At 47.3% G+C, this 23,278-nt stretch overlaps 1 protein-coding gene across 2 annotated transcripts in view; it reads right to left on the reverse strand.

Moving 5' to 3' along the window:
- The window catches only part of SMAP2 (small ArfGAP2), a 53,835-nt gene extending 43,641 nt beyond the window's left edge, over window positions 1-10,194 (reverse strand). Inside the window, exon 1 of one of the 2 annotated variants that reach the window (XM_002715186.6) lies at window positions 9,613-10,194. In XM_002715186.6, the coding sequence (XP_002715232.1) occupies window positions 9,613-9,715 (103 nt within the window). In that variant the 5' untranslated portion in view covers window positions 9,716-10,194. The remainder of the gene's footprint in view (window positions 1-9,612) is intronic. The other variant, XM_089300919.1, reaches the window with a different exon arrangement.
- Between the last annotated feature and the right edge of the window lie 13,084 nt (window positions 10,195-23,278).

Consider the following 23,278-nt stretch of genomic DNA (forward strand, 5'->3'; position numbering starts at 1 on the left):
AATAATAAATCCAATTACTATCCAGGGACATGCTACAGAGGTGGGATTCCAGGGCACGTTTCAGCCACACAGGAGGGAAGAAGGGAGACAAGGGAGAAGTCGGACAAACTGCAGACAATCTCCAGGGCAACCTTACGCTGATGGATGGCCACAGCTGCAGGCAGATTTGGCTCATCTTGGGGGGTTTCCACTGGGGAAGGACCTGCAGCTCAGCCCTCAATGGACCAGCATTCGCAAAGCCTGTGGGGAAATACAGGATCCAGAAGAGTGGGGTAGGGAAGGAGAAAGTTTGGGAAAGGGAAGTCAAACATGGTAGCAAGATATTATAATTATTAAACATGAGGCTTCAAAAATGCATAGCTGTACCTTTTCATTTGAAATGGACTAGCTAAAAATAACTGGTACTCTGGGACGCAGTCTGATAGGCTTTTTAAAACACCAAATTACATTTTAATTACACCTGTGAATTGCAGTAATCCCTGCCGAGAGGAAATTAATTTTTTTGGAGAAAAGAGAAAAACAATGAAACCTATGTGATTTTTACAGTTAGTGACTTTACTCAAAGAATGAAGGTCCTGTATGTATGAGCTCCATGGAAAGTAACACCTGAAAGCAAACATACTCTCCCTGTACTGAAAACCTTGCTGGCCTAGTTCCACCAAGTCCATTAATGCAGCAAGGGCCCAAATGCAGGTGACCTGATTGACAAAAAAAGCACTTCTAGAAAGTGAACTTGTATGGTGTAACTTATTAAACACTTTTCTAATCAAGAAGAAAATTGGTAGCAATAACTTGGGAATTTTTACCTTGAAAGAAAGCGCAGCAACATTCCCCTATAAGCCAAAATGGTTTGGGGGCCCCACGTAGATGCAAACAGATGCAGCCATCTCACTCCTCTCACCCAGAGCTAGGCTGTCTCAGGCTGTGGTGGGGCAGGCGGTGCGGCACAAGGGAAATCTGCCCCACCACAGTCCCCTTAACCACCCAGCGAAGATTACGCCATAGCAAAAGGCTGAATCCTCAGAATTCTCCTTGTGTATCTTCCGTGTCACTGACTGCAGTGGACACGCACATGCCTGAGACTTCCCAGAAGTGACAGGGTGGGAACCTATTTTCTGAGTAACTAAAGGATAAATCCTTCCTGGCAGCAGCCAACGGTCACAGACAGATTCAACAGAAACCAACCTGCCTAGTCACACACGTATTTCTATGGGCTGCCCCTGAGTTGTTAGACTACTTCCTGGGACTAGTTAGTTATTGTTTGAGCAATGATCAAGATCCTTTAGAAGCACATAAGCTTGTATTTGCTTGGAAATCCTTCTTATTTCTTGTCCAAAATAATGCAAATAGGGAGAAGCGTTCCATCTCGGAGATTTTCTTGAGTGCATTGTGTCCTTGCCTGTTTGCACTTGGGTCCCGCCCCGGGTCCACTCCATCAGGGAACTCTGGCCTGCAGGCTCCCTTGCCAACCCCTCTAGGTGAGCTGTCGGCTGGAGGCAGTGGTGGGGACACAGGCAGGAGGAGGGGAGCAGCAGGGCAGTGGCCTCGGTCCAGCTGCCACCAGACAGCTCCTGCTTCCATGCTGCGAGCTCTCACCAATGGCCCAGCCTTCTGGATCTGGTGATGCCAGCACCTCCTGTTCTCCTTAGGGGAACAGCAGCCCCAAGTATTGCTCATTTCTGGGGACCCTCGCCAGCCCCTGTGAAGCTTCTTGGCTCTCATCTCCCCTGAGTAACCTATTTCCTATATGAAGTTCCCTCTGCTTGTACCACCTACAGTGGCTTCTGTTTCCCTGACTGGTCCCTGACTCAAACATATTTTAAAACTTATTTTTCAGAAAATGAAAATGAATTCAGAAAATGAATAGCTTTCCTAATAATTAAAATAATTATTCAGATAACCTGCAAACAATTTCTTCCAATAAGGAACAAGCGATTTAGAGATCACAAAAAGGAATCCAATCATTCAAACAAAGATTTACTAAAAGCCCAAACTATGCCAGTCTATGTGCTGGGAAGACAAAGGAGATGAACAGGCCCAAATCCTTGCCATCACGGAGATGACAGTCTAGTGGACACATTAAGTATGGCAAATTATGATGTAAAACATTAACCAATACAGGAATACCACCTTAATAATAGAGGAATCTGGTAAAAATGAATTCACTTTAAGGTGTCTACTCTACAAAAATTTGGTTCCTACCTTTTCACATTCCAGGGGCCAATACAGAACTTCTTCAGAGTTAGTATCTACTTAAACAGAAGTACAACTGTGATAAGGATTTGAACAGACACAACAACAAAAGTTACATAGAATATGCTTAGAAAATAAAGCCTGCACGTGTTGGGATATCGGTTAAAGAGACTGAGTATGATTCAATTTAAGAAGTTACTTTAGGGGCTGGCACTGTGCAGCGGGTTAAGCCACTGCCAGCAATGCGGGCATTCTATATGAGTGCCAGTTCAAGTCACAGGTGCTTTACTTCTGATCCAACTCCCTGCTAATGTGCCTGGGAAAGCAGTGGAAGATGGTCCAAGTGCTTGGGCCTCTGCTACCCACCTGGGAGATGTGGATGGAATTCCTAGCTCATGGCTTTGGGCTGGCCCAGCCATGGCTATTGCAGCCATTTGGGGAGTGAGCCAGCGGATGGAAGATATATCTCCCTCCTTCTCCCACCCCATAACTCTGCCACTCAAATAAATGTTTGTTTAAAAAAATTATGTTTAAAAAATTTTTTTTAAATTAAAATAAAGAAGCTACTTTATTCCTTCTCTGTGGCACAGATTCCATCAACAAAACACGCAGAGCCAGCTGCACTGTACGTAATGAGTAGTGTTACAGTCACCAATAGCATGCCATTATTTCCAAGATGGGATTTTCAGGCAGAAACAAAAACAGACAATGACTCATGTGGTGAACAGTTATACAGACAACGGTGCCCAAGAAAGCTACCACCTACATACCATAATGACATCAGATGAAAAATGCAAAAAGTAAGTAGTTTTCTGATTCATCTAGAAACAAAAGATTTGCTGCAAAGTATACTGAGGCTGTAGATACTTGTTCACATGGCCATAGCCCACAGCAACTAAGAGCACACGTCAGATATCCAAAACATGATCTTCTTACATATCAATCAAAACCAAAAGCATCTGCTCTTGGGGCTAGCACTGTGGTGTAGCGGGTAAAGCTGCCGCTTGCACGGCCGGCATCCCATATGGACGACCATTCGAGTCTCGGCTGCCCCACTTCCCATCCAGCTCTCTGCTGTGGCCTGGGAAGCAGAAGATGGCCCAAATCTCTGGGCCCCTTTACCCACGCGGGAGACCCAGGAGAAGCTCCTGGCTCCTGGCTTCGGATTGGTGCTTCTCCGGCCGTTGTGGCCAATTGGGGAGTGAACCAGCAGATGGAAGACCTCTCTCTCTCTCTCTGCCTCTCCTTCTCTCTCTGTGTAACTCTGACTTTGAAATAAATAAATATTTTTTTAAAAAAAAGCATTTGCTCCAGAAATGACCTAATGTCTACCCCTGGCTAGTGTACTCATGAAAATACATTTCGGTGGAGATCTTGTGGGCCTGACACTCGGTCCTGTCTAACTATTCAGCAATTAGAAAGCATTTCTCACATGCAATACTTAGACTTGCACTGGTGTAGCAGGTAGACCGACAACACTGTGGGCTTCTTACACATCAGGGAGCCTAACACATAATGCATATTCATAACCTCAGTGCCATACACAAAGTCAACTAGAGAGAGCATTTTAATCTCACGGGCCAAATGCTGTCAAACTCTACCCTCCAACATTCCCCAACATGCAGTCAAATTACACTAAGGGATCCTTCCTCTGACTCCGGCACACACGTGATACAGCACATCACAGAAGCCTAGCGCATTGTCTTTCTCTTCACCAAGGCCAGAGTCCCCTGAATTCACCTGGCAGAGTCATGTTTACCCTTTAAGATTTAGCCTAGTGGTCTCTCTGAAGCCATAGCTTCCTGGGAAGATCTGTTCGCCTTCTTCAATGCTTTAATTTCCCCCTGTCCTCAATGCCACAAATGATCATTCCTGTTGCATCATTTATCTGCTGTACACATCTGCTTCTCCATTAGACCGTAAAATCCTTGTGACCAAAGGTCCTGTCTTTTAATCTATACTTCCTGGTATAGTGTCTGACACAACAGAAGTGCTTAAGAAATATCAATGAATATATGTAGCATAGTTTGTGAAGAGTTCCCACTAAAAGATACAGCATTTTGTACTTTTTCTCACTACTGTGGAATGACATTTTGTTTTGTTTTTAGAATTTATGTCATTTATTTGAAAGAGAGAGAGAGAGTGTGTTTCCATTTGCTGGTTCACTCTCCAAATGGCCCCAATGGCCAGGACTAGAACAGGCCAAACCCAGGAGCCTAGAGCTCTACCTGGGTCTCCTACATGGGGCCAAAGACTTGGGCCATCTTTCACTGCCTTCCCAAGTGCATTAGCAGGGAGCTGGATCAGAAGCAGAGCAGCTGGGACTGGAAGCGGTGCTCGGAGCTGACGCCACAAGTGGGGGCTGAATCTACTGTGCAACAATGCCAGCTCCAGGATGCTATTTAAAGGACAAATAAAACAAAGAGGAAAGTATCTCCCAGAGAACAGATTTAATATGTTGATACTAAGAGACAGCTTTTAGACTTTAGATACATTACTGTCAGTAAAACCAGGTCAATCTAACCATGACTTTCAAAATTGAGGTACATAAGCTGTAAAGACCCAGAAAGTTACTTGCTCTTGGCTCGAGAGGACATTTAACAACTAAAAATGGAAGCAGAACTCCTGTTGTCTAGGGCTGATGGAATTTTTTTATCTCTCAAAAGGGGTCACACATAGAGGTAAAATAATTAAAAATTGATAGGAAACTTAATATTCTAGGGGTTTAGCTACTGAGGGAAAACAAATGTAAAGCAAAGCTGGGGGCTAATTTACAGGAGGTAAAATTTAGGACTATTAGAAAATTTCCACGCACAAAAATTCCCTGGTCTAATCTTGAAAAGTCAGGAAACGTCCAGAGGCCGTTCTCAAGGGTACCATAAAGAACATCTGCAAAAATGCCAGAACTCCCATATATAGGAAGTGGTTTTGGCTTAAAGACTAGGGAATGATTGGGTGAGTCATTCCAACCGTGGCTTCCAGTAAGTAACCAGAGTATTTCAAGGGAATAGTCAAAAATGAGACTAGTGAGATCCAGACAAAATTAGTAAGATCAACAACGGCGAGAGTAAAGCATGCTCACATCTGCACGACAGTTTCGTCTGTAAGGCACTTTCCCAGCCTCAGACGGGGACGCTGAGAAAGTGAGCTGGCCTGCTGAGGTCACTAAGCCACAGCAAGCAGAGTAACGGGTGGAGAGAGAGATTCCGACATCACGGCCACAGCCCCTTCCACTCCTCTGCCTCTGGGCCACCTAAAAGGTGGGCCACTGAGCGTTGTGGCCAGGTCCAGGACATTTCCCCAAGGGGTCTTCAATGAGAGCAGCTGTCCCCCAGATCACCTAAGAATGTCTTCCAATGCAACACAGATAACCCGGAGGTCGCCCTGGAAAATGCCTTCAAACAATCACAAGTTTCTCAGCGTGTAGGGAGACAGAATCCTCACATCTTCCACACTAAACTGTTCACAGAAAAATGCAAAGTGCCCAGACTGTAAGTAATATCCTACTATTTGCATAAAAGCACTGAAAAGGAATGCATATAAATGGCATGTATTTATTTATTTTATTACATCTTTTTAGCTTTTTTTTGCCCTTTTTAAAGATTTATTTATTTATTTGAAAGCCAGAGTTACACAGAGAGAAGGAGACACAGAGAGAGAGAAAGGTTTTCCATCCGCTGGTTCACTAAATGGCCACGACAGTCGGAGCTGTGCTGATCCAAAGGCAAAGGCCAGGAGCTTCTTCCAGGTCTCCCACGTGGGTGCAGGGGCCCAAGGACTTGGGACATCTTCTACTGCTTTCCCAGGCCATAGCAGTGAGCTGGATCAGAAGTGGAGCAGCCAGGACTCGAACTAGTGCCCATATGGGGTGCTGGCACTGCAGGCGGCGGCTTTATCCGCTATGCCACAGCGCTGGCCCCCATGTATTACATCTTAAAAGTCAGATAGGAAATTGCTGAGAGTGCTTGGTTGTTACTTCCAGGGATGGAAATGGTGGCCAAGGGAACAGAGAAGGCTAACTTTTCAATATACATATTCTCTTTTGGAACTTCAGAATTTTGAACTATATGAACATGTTACCTTTTTCAAAAAGTAAATTTAAGCTTAAAAATACCTAGCAGGATGTGGAACACGAGCACTGCTCAGGTGATTCAAGGTGAAGCATGAGACAGGACGCAGCAGAGGGAAGAGTGAAGAGTTACTATCATAAGGTTTCTGTCAGAGTCCACAATTCCATGTGACGGCTCACAGGCTGAAGGAAATACTCCTCCAGACCATCAGATGTCTTCCTCTCTAATTCTTAGCCCATTAAATGCTCTCAGTTTCTCACAAGCCTTGACACTGAGACAGGTGTGTCCCAACAGTGGACACAAGTATTCAGGTCATCAGAAAGGTAGATCCTCTCATGGTAAATAAGGTAGTGTCCAGTTTAAGCCAGTCCCTCGGGAGCTATTCCAGGCCCAGGGGTACAATCCGGAACTGCAGAGCTAAAGACCACACCTTGGGTTAATAGTCCCTGAACATGAAGGACCCCCTGTTCCATAAACGGTGGTACCCCCAAAATGGACCCTGGCCTTATCTAGCCAGGTTACCACTGACATAACTGGAACTGTGCTCTGTTAAGTCAGTCCAAAAATTTATCCTAAAGGGCCCACTAACTCCAGGGCTCTGGGTGATAAGGAAACCACAGCTCACACCTAGCATAAGATAAGGCACTTTTTTTAAAGGCAGTATTGCAGCAGCTTCCTTTCTCTCACTGGAGTCACTCCAGTGCCACTCAGGTCACTGGTAAGCCTTGTGTTCCTAAGTGTTAAAAACCCCAGGAGCAACAAAACTGCTACTAAGTCAAAAGAACACAGGCTTGTTCTCTATGTTGATGTTTACTAAAAATATAATTCCTTAAAAAATATAAGACTTTAAAAAGGAGGGCCATTTTCAAACACTGGTTTTGGAACAATTCAAAAATACCTGCTAGGGGCTGGAGCTGTGGCATAGCAGGTTAAAGCCCCGGGCTGCAGGGCCAGCATCCCATGTGGGCACTACTTAGGGTCGTGGCTGCTCCATTTACCCTCCAGCTCCCTACTGATGCGCCTGGGAAAGCAGCTGAGGATGGTCCAAATCCTTGAGCCCCTCCACTCCTGTGGGAGACCCTGAGGAGGCTCCTGGCTCCTGGCTTCAGATTGGCTCAGCTCTGGACATTGTGGCCATTTGGGGAGTGAATCAGTGGATAGAAGACTCACTCTCTCTCTCTCTCTCTCTCTCTCTCTACCTCTCTCTCTGTAACTCTTTCAAATAAATAAAATAAATCTATTTTTAAAAATACCTGCTCACAGGTCTGTAGTCTAGGTTCTATCATCTGATTGAATACTGATGGATGAGCATGCACTCACCAATTCTGCACATGTAGCTCTGTTTGACATCGGAATACAGATAAACCCAACACTTATTTCAGCCAACTGTTTTTGAAATTCCTCCTCCAAGTAAACAAACTATGGATGCAAGTCTCTCTTCCTTCCAGCATCTGATAGTTGTCCACATGGTCATCACAACAACCAAAATTAGAAAAGAGGAAGAGGAAATGAATGAGAGGGGCCCAAAGTGTGGAAAGGGCTAGAAAATTCACCAAGTGCACAGCTGAGGCCTATTTAACAAAATGCACAGATAAGTACCACATTGTCATTTCATTTTTAATACAATAGCCAAGTCACTGAAGCCTGCAGGGCAAATGTAAAACTAACTTGAAAAGAAACTATTTCAGGACCCAGGCTTCTCCCATCTACGGAAGCTAGTCAAGCAAGCAGTTACTAGTTCCCATTAAGAATTGACTAGTGATTCATTACCTGATCCCCTGGTAAAGCAACCCATAAAATTTGGAAGTAGTGAATCAACTGCTCTCTTCCATATGCTATCTTTTATTGGGATATGAGTAAGTATATGAGTAATACAAAAAAACGGAGCAGGAGTGATACTAATCATCAAAATGGCATCTGACCCCCCAGCTGTAGCAACGCTCACTCGGGTGGATGCTGCACCCTCGCTGAGGATGTAAGGAATCTGAGTAAAGCCAAGACACACTCCGAAATCTTAAACCGAATCTTCGGATAGATGCAACACCAGAGCTAACGAGAATGAACCTATAAGAAATTAACCTTCTCAACATCAACTGGTTCTGAAAGACTTTTGTTAATGTAGAAATTCAGGAAAGAAGTCTGGGCACCTGCCTTCCTAGTGGTGCACCCCATTTATCTACTGGTAGAGGTCACCAAAATATACTATGAGGTGTCTAAATCAGTGTATCATTCCCCTGTCCTCCTTACATAACCTTATTCTAAATTAAAAGAGAATTAAGTGCAAGCATCGATTAAGCATGCACTTCCTTTCTTAAAATACCTTCCAGTTTTTGTTTAACGCTATCTGTCCGAGGTACTACATGGCAAACCACCCTGGCAAAGCCACTGCATTACAAACAACAGCCCCTCTCACATAACAGCTATTATCTATGAATGTCAAATACAAACATTTCCTAATAACCAAACCTTTCTATCACACTGAGTTTCAATTGTATTAAAATCCAAACTCTTTGAGGGCACTGCCCATTTACAGTGATCCTATTTCACCTTTACAAGGGTAAGCACCATGAAGCAACGAATTCAATGAATTCCTTGCTTCTTTCTCTCCGCTGATCAAATGGATGCTGCACTACAGCCAAATCTGCTAGCTTCTGCCACCACACACACACACACACACACACACTCACACACACACACACCAGGCCTCCAACGCACTCCACAAGCCAGGGCCAGGCTGTCGAGAAATCCGCACTGTGCCACTGCATAAGGCAGCTTCCCACAGCACGCATGCAGGAAGACGAAGGGCCCCTAAGCACCGTGTCAGATCTCCGCACGGCTGTAAAATGACAGGAGCTGCCAACCAAACGCAGGCGGCAGCACCACCTTTATAAATCATTGAAGCAGTTTTCCCATCCGTCATCTCACCTCCCTCCTTGCCTCCTCTCCCTCTCCCTCTCCCTCTCTCTCTCTCTCACACACACACACACTGCAGTTCATCCCCAGCTTTGCAAGCGGAAGGCTGCTATGCTGGCTCTGGACTGCCAGTCGGCCCAGAACTCATTCAGAGCCCCTGAAATGCAAACGTTCTCACCCCTTCCTCCCTGCCATCATCACCATCATCATCACCACCACCACCACCACCACCCCACGCCACCCACGCGCGCGCGCGCGCGCACACACTCCCGCCCTCGCAACCTCTGCCCACACCAACCCGCGAACTGCAGGAAGCCCAGCAGGCTCAACGCAAGAGCAGCACCCCTAGCCGTTCAAAGATGACTCGGGCGCCCTCAGCTCCACAGACCCCTCCCCAGCCAGGCCGGCCCCTCGCCCGCCACGACCGAGGCGCTACCTTTGGACTGGCAGTCCGCACAGAACTTGTTATCCTCCTCCAGCAGCAGGTTGGCCAGGACCGCCTGGTACCGATCCACGTCCTTCACCGACTTGCCCGTCATGGCCAGGGTGCTGGCGGGGGCAGGGGGCGACGCGCCCTCCTCGCCCCCAGAGACCCCTGCCCCAGTCCGGGGCTGAGAACTCCCGGCCCCCCGCCCAGGGGCACCTCCTGAGCGGGGGAGAGCCCTCTCCTCTCGCCCCACCCGGAGCCCCTCTGGGGTCAGCGGCGCCCGCCCGGACTCCGCAGCCCCCCTCAGTGAGGCGCCCCCTGGCGGGCTCAGGGGAAGACCTGAGTCCAGAGACGGCTTCCGGACTGGAGCCCCTCAGCCCAGGCAAAGGGAGCCCTCGGGTCTCCCGAGCGCCGGACGCAGTGATGATCCCAGGGCCTGCGGGTCTGCGGGCCCTCAGCCCCGCGCCTCGGTTTCCCTGGCAGCTGCCGCCTGCCCGGCCACCACCTCCGCCGCCTACTTCCGGCAGCTCTTCCTCTCCTCCTCCACCCTGCCCAGCCCGCGCATGCGCCCCGCCCCCACCGCGCCGCACTGGGCTCTTCCCTCGGCTCCGCCTCTCAGGGACCAATCCGGGGAGACGTGGGGGGCGGGGCCTAAGGGTATGTGCGCAGAGGACACGCCTCCTGCGTGTCCTTGGAAAAGAATGAATGGAGCCTGGCAGAAAAGGAGGGGAGGGGATTGAGGAAAGTGAAGATGGTAACTAACAGTTACTGAGCCCTTAACCACGTGCCAGGCATTGTGCTAAAGCTTTACATGAATTATCCCCACAGAGCTTTATGTGTTGTTCCTCACATCACCTTTATGAATTAAGTACTTACCATCCTTATGTAACCCCAAAGTCCGCCAAACGCGTTCGTTCCTTCAGGACTCAAATAGAAAGGACCGAGCCTGTCCCCCATTTTCAGAGGATTCTGGTCACCTCTCACTTGGTCACCTCCCGCTGATACCTGTTCACTTTCCCCTGTGACTGCCGCTGACTTTGGACACTGCTTAGCCTGGTGCTCAGACACTTCATTCCTTCACTCCCCATAAAATAGTGCAATTTTGCGTAGCAGACTTCCACGGAAGGAGGCTTGTATAGCATAGCCCAAAATAGGCAACTACTTAATAACGACTGATAAACATCATTTCCAGGGGTGGGTGTTGAGCCAGCAGTTGAGAAGTCGTGTCCCACATCGCAGTACCTGGGTTCCATACTTGGCTCCAGCTCGGGACTCCTCCAGCTTCCTGCTGATGCAGACCCTGGGAGACAGCAGCAATGGCTCAAGTATAATTAGGTCCCTGCCACCCATGTAGGAGACACTGCAGGCATTTGGCGAGTGACCCAGTGGATGAACTGCCTCTCTCCCCCTCTCAAATTAATTACTTTAAAAAATAAAAAATCATGTCTAAAGCCACCTAAGCTACAGAGAATATCTCAGTGGTTGCCCTTCTTGTTGTTAATTTTAGGAATTCACCTCCTATCTGCCTGGTGTTTTTGTTCATTCATTTACTCCACAAATTGTCACAAAGGAATGTCTAGTTATCAAGCACTGCACTTTGGGAGAGGCACCAAATGATCTGATTTGTGGTTTTAGAAGTTCACTCTGCAAACAAGACTAGTGTCTGCTAATACTAACTGATAGAATCAAAAAGGGAGAGAACGATCCAACATGGGAAGCAGGATACACAGCAGACTCATAGAATGGCAGATGTCCTAAACAGCACTCTGGCCTCAGAATCAGCCCTTAAGGCATTTGAATCTGGCTGAAGAGCCCATGAGAGTATTTTAGGCATGGAAAGCGAAGACCCTCTGGGAAAAGAAAAAAAAAAAAAAAAAGACCTAAATGAAAGATCTCTGCGAGTGAGATCCCAGTGGAAAGAACGGGGCCATCAAAGAAGGAGGTACCTTTCTCTGAAGGGAGGAGGGAACTTCCACTTTGACTAAGACCCTGTCTGAATAAGATCGAAGTCAGTGAACTCAAAAGGCTTCCATAGCCTTGGCAACTCATGACTAGAGCCTAGGGAGATTACTGACGCCATAAACAAGAGTGTCAAATTGTTAAGTCAACAACAGGAGTCACTGTGTACTTACTACTCATGTGGGATCTGTCCTTAACATGTTGTCCAATATGAAGTAATTCTATAACTAGTACTGAAACAGTATTTTACACTCTGTGTTTCTTTGTGGGTTCAAACTGATGAAATCTTTACTTAATATATACTGAATCCATCTTCTGTATATAAAGATAATTGAAAATGAATCTTGATGTGAATGGAATGGGAGAGGGAGCAGGAGATGGGAGGGATGCGAATGGGAGGGAAGTTATGGTGGGGGGGAGCCATTGTAATCCATAAACTGTATTTTGGAAATTTACATTTACTAAATAAAAGTTAAAAAAAGAAAAAAGAAATAAGACACACAAATAATGGGAAAATCGTCTATGTTTGTGGGTTGGAAGAATTAACATAATCAAAATGTCCATACTACCCAAAGCCATTTATAGATTCAATTTAATTCTAATCAAAATACAAAGGACATTCTTCTCAGATCTATAAAAAATGATGCTAAAATTAATATGGAAACACAAAAGGCCCTGAATAGAAAGAAAAAAAAAAAAAGTTCACTCTGATGGCCACAAGGATAGTCAGGGAAGCGGATGAGATCAGAAGCTCAGAGCTATCTTATCTCTACTGAAAGCCTCGCCTCCATCTCTTTACTTCCTTTCAAGACCAGGCTCTCCTCAAAGCTTTCATGTGGGGCCAGCGTCATAGCATAGTGGATAAAGCCACTGCCTGTGACACCAGCAACCCATACCCTGGCTGCTCCACTTCTGATCCAGCTCCCTCCTAATGTCCTGGGAAAAGCAGTGGAAGATGGCCCAGATGTTTGAGCCCCTGCCACCCGCATGGGAGAGCTGGATGAAGCTCCTGGCTTTCACCTGGCCCAGCCCAGGCTGTTGTGTCCAACTGGGGAGTGAACCAGTGATCGGAAGATCTCTGTCTCTCTGTGTCTCTGTGTCTCTCTGTCTCTCTCTCTCTCTCTCTCTGGAACTCTGACTTTCAAATAAATAAATAAATAAATAAACCTTTTAAAAAAAACTTTTTCGCTTCATCAGAGGAAAAAAGGTTACTTTATTAATAGAACAATTTGCTTTTCTTTTTGAACCTCCTCTGCTCTAGTCAAGCCTAGGAGATTTGACTTTCATGAATACCCAAGTTCATTAAGACGTTTTTCCTGAGAAAAATCCATCAAAACGAGGCTGACCAGAACCATCTCTCAAGGTCACGGTTCCCAGTTAATCGAGGTGACTGTGCCTTAGTCCAAGCCCTCACCATCTTCACTCAGCAAATCGCCTTCCTGCTTTAGCCTGAGTTCAGCTGACCTTCCACCCGGCTCTGCAGAGAGGCTTTTAAATGGCAGATCTGATTGAATCTCATTATCTTGCTTAAAAACCCTGTCGTGGCACTCCCTCACCCACGATGGTGTGCTCAGATTTCTCTGTGGTTGAGAGGGGGCCGTGTGCTGGTGAAGCTCGCAGACTGCGGGCCAGAATGCTTGCGTTTCAGTCCTCAGCTTCACCACCTACTCTCTGTGAGCAGGCTCCGTAACCTCTCTATGCCTCAGTTATTTCATCTATAAAATGGGAATGATGACGATATTAATAGTACTATTTCACAGGATTGTTTCAAGGCTTAGTTAAGATGCCGTCTGCAATATATTTAGAACAGCTCTTGGCACAGCAGATAATGGGCAATAATGCTTTTCGCTGAATATTCTTGGCTTTTTGCCCTCTGAGCACATGGTAGGATTTTATTTCCCCACTCACTCATGGTTGGGAATGGCCAGTAAGCTTGAGCAGAAAGAATGTGCTTTGGGGCCAGCACCATGGCATAGAGGGTAAAGCCGCTGCCTGCAGGGCTGGCATCCCATATGAGCACCAGTTCGAGTCTCAGCTGCTCCACTTTTGATCCAGATCTCTGCTATGGCCTGGGAAAGCAGTAGAAGATGGTCCAAGTCCTTGGGCCCTTGCACCCACGTGGGAGACCTGGAGGAAGCTCTTGGCTCCTGGCTTCAGATCTGTGCAGCTCTGGCCGTGGCAGCCAACTGGGGAGTGAACCAGGGGATGGAAGACCTCTCTCTCTCTCTCCTTCTCTCTCTCTCTCTCTCTCTCACTGTCTAAATCTGCCTGTCAAAAACAAAAACAAAAAACAACAACAACAACAACAAAAAAAACTCTGGCCTGTGGCATTGGCATTCCATATCGATGTCAATTCAAGTCCCAGCTGCTCTACTTCTGAGCCAGCTCTCTGCTATGGCCTGGGAAAGCAATGGAAGATGGCCCAAGTCTTTTAGCCCCTGCACCCATGTGGGAGACCCAGAAGAAGCTCCTGGCTCCTGGTTTTAGATGGGCCCAGCTCCAGCTGTTGTGGCCATTTGGAGAGTGAACCAGCAGATGGAAGACTGTCTGTCCCTCTCTCTGCCTGTAGCTTTGCCTCTCAGGTAAATAAATAAATCTATTTAAAAAAGAAATAAAGATGTTGGTAGCTCTGTGAGCCTGGATTAGTCAGTAGCCAACAAGCAAGAGCCCTTTGCCAACCAGTGCCACATACCTGGCACGAACAGGAAATAAGCCTGAGTTGTGTTAAGTCACTGAGCTTCATTTGTTTGCCACACACAGCATAGCCTAGCTGATTTATCAATATTGGCTCCTTTTGTCATTATTCAGAGCAGGGGAAAGTGAATACTCATCCCAGGGTCTAAGGCTATGGATAAAGCAAGCCTTCCCTGTTCCCAAGTACAAATACTTTTATGAAACCTTGAGTCTTGTCTTGACAATTCTTGCAAAAATTTTCCCTCTATTCCATCATGTTCTGTGTTACTTTAACATAAAACAGCTTTGCATTACTTATTACTGTTACTCCTCTCTGACCCGGGGGCTACTGAGCACAGTTCAATTGCACTGTGTCTGTGTTTTTCAGAAAACTAGAAAGAGATGAACAGGCCTGGCACCACATACTCTCGACTTCCAGATGATTCCTCTTCTTGGTCATTAAATCAGAATAGTTTGAGACCCTCAACTCACATAAACAAGAGGACAAAATCGAAAGCAGTTTTTAAAAACTATTATGTTGGGCCGGCACTGCGGCTCACTAGGCTAATCCTCCACCTAGCGGCACCGGCACACCGGGTTCTAGTCCCGGTTGGGATGCCAGATTCTTTCCCTGTTGCCCCTCTTCCAGGCCAGCTCTCTGCTGTGGCCCGGGAGTGCAGTGGAGGATGGCCCAAGTGCTTGGGCCCTGTACCCCATTGGGAGACCGGGAGAAGCACCTGGCTCCTGGCTTCGGATCAGCGCGGTGTGCCTCCTCAGCGCGCCAGCCGTGGCGGCCATTGGAGGGTGAACCAACAGCAAAGGAAGACCTTTTTCTCTGTCTCTCTCTCACTAGCCACTCTGCCTGTAAAAAAAAAAAAAAAAAAAAAAAAAGCTAGCACAGTGAATACTGTTGACTATTACCATGGGAAACTTCCGTTAGTATGCTTCTTCCTTTCTGTTTTTTTTTTTTTTAAGTTTATTTATTTATTTATTTGAAAGGCAGAGCTACAGAGAGAGAGAGAGAGAGATCCTCCATCCACTGGTTCACTCCCCAAATGTCTGCAATAGCCAGAGCTGGGTCAGGCCAAAGTCAGAAGTCTGGAACTCCATCTTGAATTCCCACATGGTGCAGGGGCACAAGCACTTGGCCCATTTTCTGCTGCTTTGCCAGGGACATTACCAGGGAGCTGGATCAGAAGTGGAACAACCAGGACTCGAACCAGCACCCGTATGAGATGCTGGCATCACAGGTGTAGCTTAACCTGCTGTGTCACAGTGCTGGCTCCTTATTCAGTTTCTGATCCACTAGCCAGTCATTTCTCCTACTCAGGGTAATACTCACAAAGCGACTTTTTCATTAGGAAAGTTGGATTATTATGTTTTCTATTCTACTATCAGCTCTGAACTTTTTTTGTTAAGAGTAAACATTCTTTTCTAAAATTTTTATTTAGGAGGCAGAAAGAAAAACTGAGAGAAAGAGATACACAGACAGGGAGAGCAGCTATCTGCAGGTTCCCTCCCCAAATGCCTGCATGGCTGGGGCTGGGCTGCGGCTGGACATTAGGAGCTGGGAACTCAAACCAGGTCTCACTGGGTGGCAGGAACCCAACCACTTGAGCCAATACCTACTTGAGCAGTGGTCTCCTAGGGTTTGCATTAGTAGGAAGCCGGATTCAGGAGCCAGAGCCAGAAATCCAACGCAGGCACTCCAACATCTTAACTGCTGGGCTAAAAGCCCACTCCAGCTCTGTACTATTTGTCACATACAAGTGAACTGAGGGGCTTGTTACGGTTTGGATATTAATTTGGGGGTCCCTCAAAGACTATGTTTTGGGATGGACATTTGGCCTAGCAGTTAAGCTGACTATTGGGTTGTCCACATTCCATATTGGAGTGTCTAAGTTCAAGTCTCAGTTCTGCACTCAATTCCAGCTTCCTGCTAATGCGCACCTCGGGAGACAGCAGGTAATGGTCCAAGTTCTTGGGACTCTGCTACCCACATGGGATACCTGGACTGAGTTCCAAGTTGTGGGTATTTGGGGTATGAGCCAGCAAATGGGAAGTTCTCTCTTTCTCAGTCAGTCTGTCTCTCTTTCCCTGCCTCTCAGATATTAATTAATAATTAATTAACTTTGGAAAGCCATGTGTTAAAGGCTTGGTCCCCAGGATGGCACCGTTGAGAGGTGGTGGAACCATTAGGAAGTAGGGCCTGGTGGAAAGTTCTTATGTGACTGTGGTGTGCCCTCTGATGGCTGCTCGCATGAGAGGGTTATCACACAAGGCTGAGTTTGACCTCTCTCTCTCTCTCTCTCTCTCTCTCTCTCTCACTTGCCATGTGATTTTCTTTCTCTGCACCTGCTACACCATTGCTATCCACAACCCTCATCAGAAGCCAATGGCTACCCAAATTTGGATTTGAACCTCCAAAACCATGAGCTAAATAAACCCTTTCTCCTTATAAAGTTAGTTGCCTCTGGTATTTTGTAGTAACAAAAATCAGACTAATATCTGTTTCAGATGAACTCTCTTCAACCAACGTTTTTCTAGTACAAAGAACTTGCAGTTCTTTAAAAAGCCTCCACCGCCTTGTACTAGATTGTGTGTTCAGCCTTGAAAACGTAGCCACCACTTTAGCCAATTCTGTGAGTCCTGGAGTTGAGCTATATGACCCCTCCTTCCTACTCCAGTTCCTGGATGTCCATTGCCACAGTGTGACACCCTTGGAAGAACCTTCTCTTGCCATTGCTGATGCTACCTGTTGGGAAGTATCCAGTGTCTTTACATTGGCACCGTTTCGTGATTCACACAACACCAGTACTAGGATTTCAGGCAATCAGTGGTCACTGACCCCTTACAAAGATGGAGAAAATGACCTCTCCGCAACTCTGTGTCACACACTGTCACCTGGACTCCAAATCAGTTCTGCCGTGTGCATTCTCCCAGTCTTTCTTAGTGATGGCTTGCTGACCTTTGCCCCTCCTCCTTCTAACCATAGGGGCCCAGGGTCAAGGCCAGGACAGGGGCACCTGGGACATCAGATGAGAATAGATTTCGTGTCACACCCACTCACCACTCCCTTCAAGACAACTGTGTCCCTACCTCTACCAAACCTCTCCCTCTTCCCTTCTCTCCTTTGATTTCACAGTAAAACCTTCTATGCCTATTCCAGACTTTGAGCTAGGAGGTAGAGTTGTCTGTGCTGGCAGCATCTGAATCCCAGCTCAGCTCAGTGTCATTGTGTCCTTGCTGCACTGTCCACAGGTGCATAATGAGCGGCTATCATACACAAGCAATCATACTTCAGCTGTGTAATGACACCCAAGGGTGGGCATCTACACAAATAGTTCCTGCATTTTCAAGGCCTCAGAGGAACTGAGCAAGTTCACACAGACAAGGCCTGTGCCAGGGACTCTGCAGTATACAGACAAAATGTGCCCCACTCCGAGGTATATCATCCTGAAACAGAACCCTTGGGGAAAAGGCAAAGTCTAGAGACTCTAAAGTCTCCAGAAAGGAAAAACAACGCACATGGAGAAGAATCAGGAATGAGACTGGCACATGCTTCTCAGTGGCAATTCTGGAAACTAGGAGACCACAGAGCATGGCCTCCAAAGAAAAAAGAATTGCCAACTCAGAATTCTATGCCAGTCAAACTACTATTCTAGAAGCAGTGTTGAATAAAGACATTTTCAGATATACCAGATTCCAACATTGTCCCCCTGGGCTGGCTGTGTTCCATCGCTCTGCTCATTCTCTGCCCTTCACCCTTAGGGACACACACAAACCATATCCCAAGCATAGCACATCATGCCCTTTGCTGGGTTTTGTTTGTTTGTTTTGCTTTGGCAGGCAGAGTTAGACAGTGAGAAAGGTCTTCCTTCCGTTGGTTCACCCCCCCAAATGGCTGCTACGGCCGGTGCACTGCACCGATCCAAAGCCAAGAGCCAGGTGCTTCCTCCTGGTCTCCCATGCAGATGCAGGGCCCAAGTACTCGGGCCATCCATCCTCCACTGCCTCCCTGGGGCACAGCAGAGAGCTGGACTGGAAGAGGAGCAACCAGGATTAGAACCCGGAGTGCCGGCGCTGCAGGCAGGGGATTAGCCTAGTGAGCCTCGGCTCTGGCCTGCTGGTTGTCTTTAACCCTTTAACCTTTAACCCTGTAAAATGGTCCCTTCAACTGTCTCTTTTGCATTGGTTACCTGCATCCAACGAGAATCCTGACCAATCCATCTCTCATGGTCACTTTGTCAAAAATAACAGGCAATCAACAAAGAGAAAAGCACAACTCTAGAAAACAGGACACTCACCCAAGAAAACAGAGGCTGCTCCCCAGCGCGGCAATGAAGGCAAAGCTCCGGCTTGTGCTTGGGCAGCACAGGTTAGAGCTTTGGAATGGACAGCACCAAGAAGAGGGAAATGCATAGATGAGCTAAGGCTTAGAACTCCTTAAGAAGAATTTCTCTTCTGTCAGAGGATCGAGAGAATTAATCATACATTCATAGGGAGTTACCCACCTCCATAGAGCAAGTATTGTCTCCAGGGAAAATGAAAAGGTTGTTTAAGAAAAAAAGATTTATTTATTTATATGAAAGGCAGAGTTGCGGAGAAAGAAGGGGAAAGACAGACAGAGATCTTCCATCTGCTGTTTCAATCCCCAAATGGCCACAATGGCCCAGGCTGGGCAAGGCCAAAGCCAGGAACTGGCAGCTTCTTCCGGTTTTCCCATGTAGGTGCAGATGCATAGGGAATTGGGCCATCTTCTGCTGCTTTCCCTGACGTGTTAGAAGGGAGCTGGATCAGAAGTGGAGAAGCCGGGACTCAAACCGTCATCCATATAGGATACTGGTATTGCAGGCGGACGCTTAACCCTCCATACCACAACATCAGCCCTGAAATCAAAAAGTTTAACCAGAAAAAAAAAAGCAAGCAATGAATAAAGCCACTGCTGCAGTTCCAGCATCCCATATGGGCACCAGTTCAAGTCCCGGCTGCTCCACTTCCAATCCAGTTCTCTGCTGTGACCTGGGAAAGCAGTGGAAGATGGCCCAAATCTTGGGCCCCTGCATCTGTGTGGGAGACCCAGAAGAAGATCCTGGCTCCTGGCTTCGGATCGGCGCAGCTCCGGCCATTTCAGCCAACTGGAGAGTGAACCAGCAGATGGAAAATCTTTCTTTCTCTGTCTCTCCCCCTCTGTGTAACTCTGACTTTCAAATAAATAAATAAATCTTAAAATAAATAAATAAATCTTTAAAAAATAAGCCTTGAGTAACTACTTAACTTTTTAAACTATGTAGTTGTTTTACTTTGATAAGATAATTTTTTAATTAACCTAATATTAAAAAGTGTGCTTGGGGGGCCGGCGCCATGGCTCACTTGGTTAATCCTCCGCCTATGGCGTCGGCATCCCATATGGGCGCCGGGTTCTAGTCCCGGTTGCTCCTCTTGCAGTCCAGCTCTCTGCTGTGGCCCGGGAAGGCAGTGGAGGATGGATGGCCTGAGTACTTGGGCCCTGCACCCGCATGGGAGACCAGGAGGAAGCACCTGGATCATGGCTTCGGATCAGCATAGCTCCAGCTATAGCAGCCATTTGGGGGGTGAACCAATGGAAGGAAGACCTTTCTCTCTTTCTCTCTTCTCACTGTCTAACTCTGCCTGTCAAATAATAAAAAAAAAGTGTGCTTGGGGTAGGTGTTTGGCCTGGTGGTTAAGATGCCCACATCCCACATCAGAGTGGCTAAGTTCCAGCTCCTAATTCCAGCTTCCTGCTAATGCACACCCTGGGAAGCAGAGGATGATGGCTCAAGTGGTTGGGTCCCTGCCACCCACGTGGGAGACCTGGATGGAGTTCCCTGCTCCCAGCTTTATTATAGTTCAACTCTGGCTATTGTGGGCATTTGAGGAATGAACCCGTGGATAGGAATGCTTCCTCTCTCACATACTCTTTCTCTTTCTCTCTAGCTCTCTCTCCCTCTCTGTCTTGCTCTCTCTCTCTCACTCTTTCTCCTCCTGAAAAAAAAATTTTTAAACTCACATCCTCCCCATGATCAACATCTATGGACTCCGGAGGATTCACACCACTTCCTGTTAACAGTTTTGACTCTGTACCAAGTTAGCCTCAGATAAGCATCCACCTGGATTCTTCTCTCCTTCTGTCCTCCCTACAGTGTCCAACTTCCTGTAAGTTCAGAATATTTTGGGATGGGAGCCATAAGAAGTCCAACTCCCCAGTGCTAACCAGGGCTGGCATGATGGCACAACAGGTTAAGCCACTGCCTGCAACGCTGGCATCCCCTATGGGTGCCGGTTTAAGTTCCAGCTGCTCCACTTCCAATACACCTCCCTGCTAATGTGCCTGGGAAAGCAGCAGAAGATGGGAGACCTGCATTGGAGTTCTAGCTCCTGGCTTTAGCCTGGCCCAACCCCAGCTATTGCAGCCATTTGAGGAGTAAACCAGTGGGTGGAAGTTCACTCCCTCTCCCTCTCCCTCTCCCTCACCCTCTCCTACTGTCTCTCTCTCTCTCTTTCTCTCTCCCACTTTCTCCCTCTTTCTCTATAACTCTGCCTTTCAAATAAATAAATAATAAATCCAACTAACCATGGCTTAACCCCAGAGTTGTGTATTCCCTCACAGAACAGGAAATCCAGAGGCAGGGCAGCTGTCTACACTGATGCAGCCCCCTGACAGAGCCACCCTCAGCACCCTCACAGTATCAGCTGGCTTTGGCATCCTCAGCCTATCAGATTTTCATCCTCATGTTCAATAGTTCTCAAGGTGTGGTCCCCAGACCAGCAGCATCCGCCTCACTTGGAAACCTGCTAGACATTCTCAGGCCCACTGCAGACATACAAGTCAGAAATTCTGGGGCTGCAGCCAAGCTGCCTGTGATTTAAGAAGCCCTCTGGGTGACTTGGATACATGCTCCAGTTTGAGAACACTGCTCATGCTGAGTATCTCATGGTCACAATGTGGTCCCCATAGCACCAAACCTCACATCATCTTTCAAGAAAGGAAGAGGGAGAGAGTGTATCCTGGCTCTTCCTTTGATCCAGAAATGAAAACTTTTCCCAGAAGCTCCAAGTAGACTCTTCCTTAAGACTGTGGCCAGAGCCTGGTAGTCTGATTCAGCCCCTAACTACAAGGAGGCCAGGAAAGCCTGTGGCAGGAGACGACAGGAGAGAAGCAGCTGGGAGCGGCCAGCAGTGTCTGCCATTGGGGTCCTCAGCAGTCAGGGTCATGGTTGAAATCTCTCCTGACTCCTGTGAAAATGCAGAAGCGATTGGCTCTCATCCCACAGCAGCCTAGAACATCCACACTTTCCAGAGGGGGCCTCGACAAGACACAGAAATCTCATTTCTGATAGTATGTTTGTCATTTCACGGAGTGGTCCCAATCATAATTCATGTTGTGGGACCATCAGAAGTGAGTGAGGAAGGAACAAGAAGGAGAGAGGGAACAAAGTATCCTGTTCTGCCATTCTGGCTGAAGACAAAAACTGCTTTTTCTTTTTTCTTTAAGATTTATTTATGGGGCCGGCACTGTGGCGTAGCAGGTAAAACTGCTGCCTGCAGTGCCAGCTTCTCATATGGGTGCTGGTTCAAGTCCCGGCTGCTCCACTTCTGAGCCAGCTCTCTGCTATGGCCTAGGAAAGCAGTAAAAGTTGGGCCAAGTCCTTGGGCCCATGAAGATCTGGAGGAAGCGCCTAGCTCCTGGCTTCTGATAGGATCCTTGGGCCCATGAAGACCTGGAGGAAGCACCTAGCTCCTGGCTTCTGATAGGATCAGCCCAGCTCCAGCCATCATGGCCATCTGGGAAGTGAACCAGTGGAGGGAAGACTTCTCTGTCTCTCCCCGCCTCTCTCTCTCTGTAACTCTGCCTCTCAAATAAATAAATAAATCTGAAAAAAAAAAAAGAAAGAAAGAAAGAAAAGAAAAGGCGGCTCAACCCGCTACGCCACAGCGCCGGCCCCCACAGATGAATCTCCAATGCCTTGTCAACTCTTCGGAACGTTGTGACAAACCTCCTGAGTGTGCAGGTCCATGCAAGCTTCTAGACAGGGGGCTCCAGACTGGCAAAGATGTGCATAACCCCAACAAGTCTAGGAATCACTTCACTGCCATGGGCATTTGGCTTGGCGGTTAAGACATAGGTTAGTATGCCCGTACCCTGGTCCCATATCAGAGTGCCTGAGGTCTGTCTGCCGCCAGAGACGGCTGGATCAGAGACCTTTTGTGCAAGAGAATATTAGATGTGAGACTGTGAATAGCAGCGCACGTGGTAGCAAAGTTTCATGAAGAGGGTGCACCAAGAGCCCAGCCTGCATGCAGACGGCAGTCGTCACAGATAGGGGCCCAACACTTCTCCCCGCTCCTGCCTCTGCTGGGGTATTACTGGGCGGAGGGCTTTCTGGGCACAGAATTCATGAAATTCCTTCCAGGACTCTCTCAGCAGGGTTATTGGGCCTAATAGCCCCGCTGGCACAGGGTAGGAAAGAGTCCCCTCCACTGCCCCCAGGCAAGGGCTGGGACCCTCCTAACAAGGTGCTCGGCAAGATTTCTGCTGCACAAATGCTGCTCCGCTTCCCAAGTTGCTTCTACATTTCTCCTCTCATTCAACCACAAAAAAAAAGTCCCATTAGCTCTTCTCAAACACACAGGCCAACAGCTACCTTCCTACCTAACACTCCTTGGCTCTGGCTCCCAATTCCAGTTTCCTTGTAGACGAAGACGCTGGCAGGCAGCAGGTGGCAGCTTAAGTGGTTGAACCACATGGGAGACCTGGATGGGGTTCCCAGCCCCTGGCTCTTCCACCTGTCCCAGTCCTGGCTGATGCAGAACCCCGCCCCACCTCAATGTGTGTGTGCGTCTGTGCCTCTCTAGTAGATTTTTTTTTTTTCAAAAATCATACTACACAACAAAATTAAAAAAAGTATGTTTCAGAAGAAGTCACACAAATGTTCTTCACTTGACTAAAGCTGTGCCTTGGTTCTTTCCAATGAATTCCTGAGTTTGAGAAGCCCTTTAGGTGCCACAGACCTAAAATATT

This window comes from Oryctolagus cuniculus, chromosome 7 (assembly GCF_051225735.1).
Source record: "Oryctolagus cuniculus isolate XC-2025 breed Fujian yellow rabbit chromosome 7, ASM5122573v1, whole genome shotgun sequence".
Taxonomy (NCBI): domain Eukaryota; kingdom Metazoa; phylum Chordata; class Mammalia; order Lagomorpha; family Leporidae; genus Oryctolagus; species Oryctolagus cuniculus.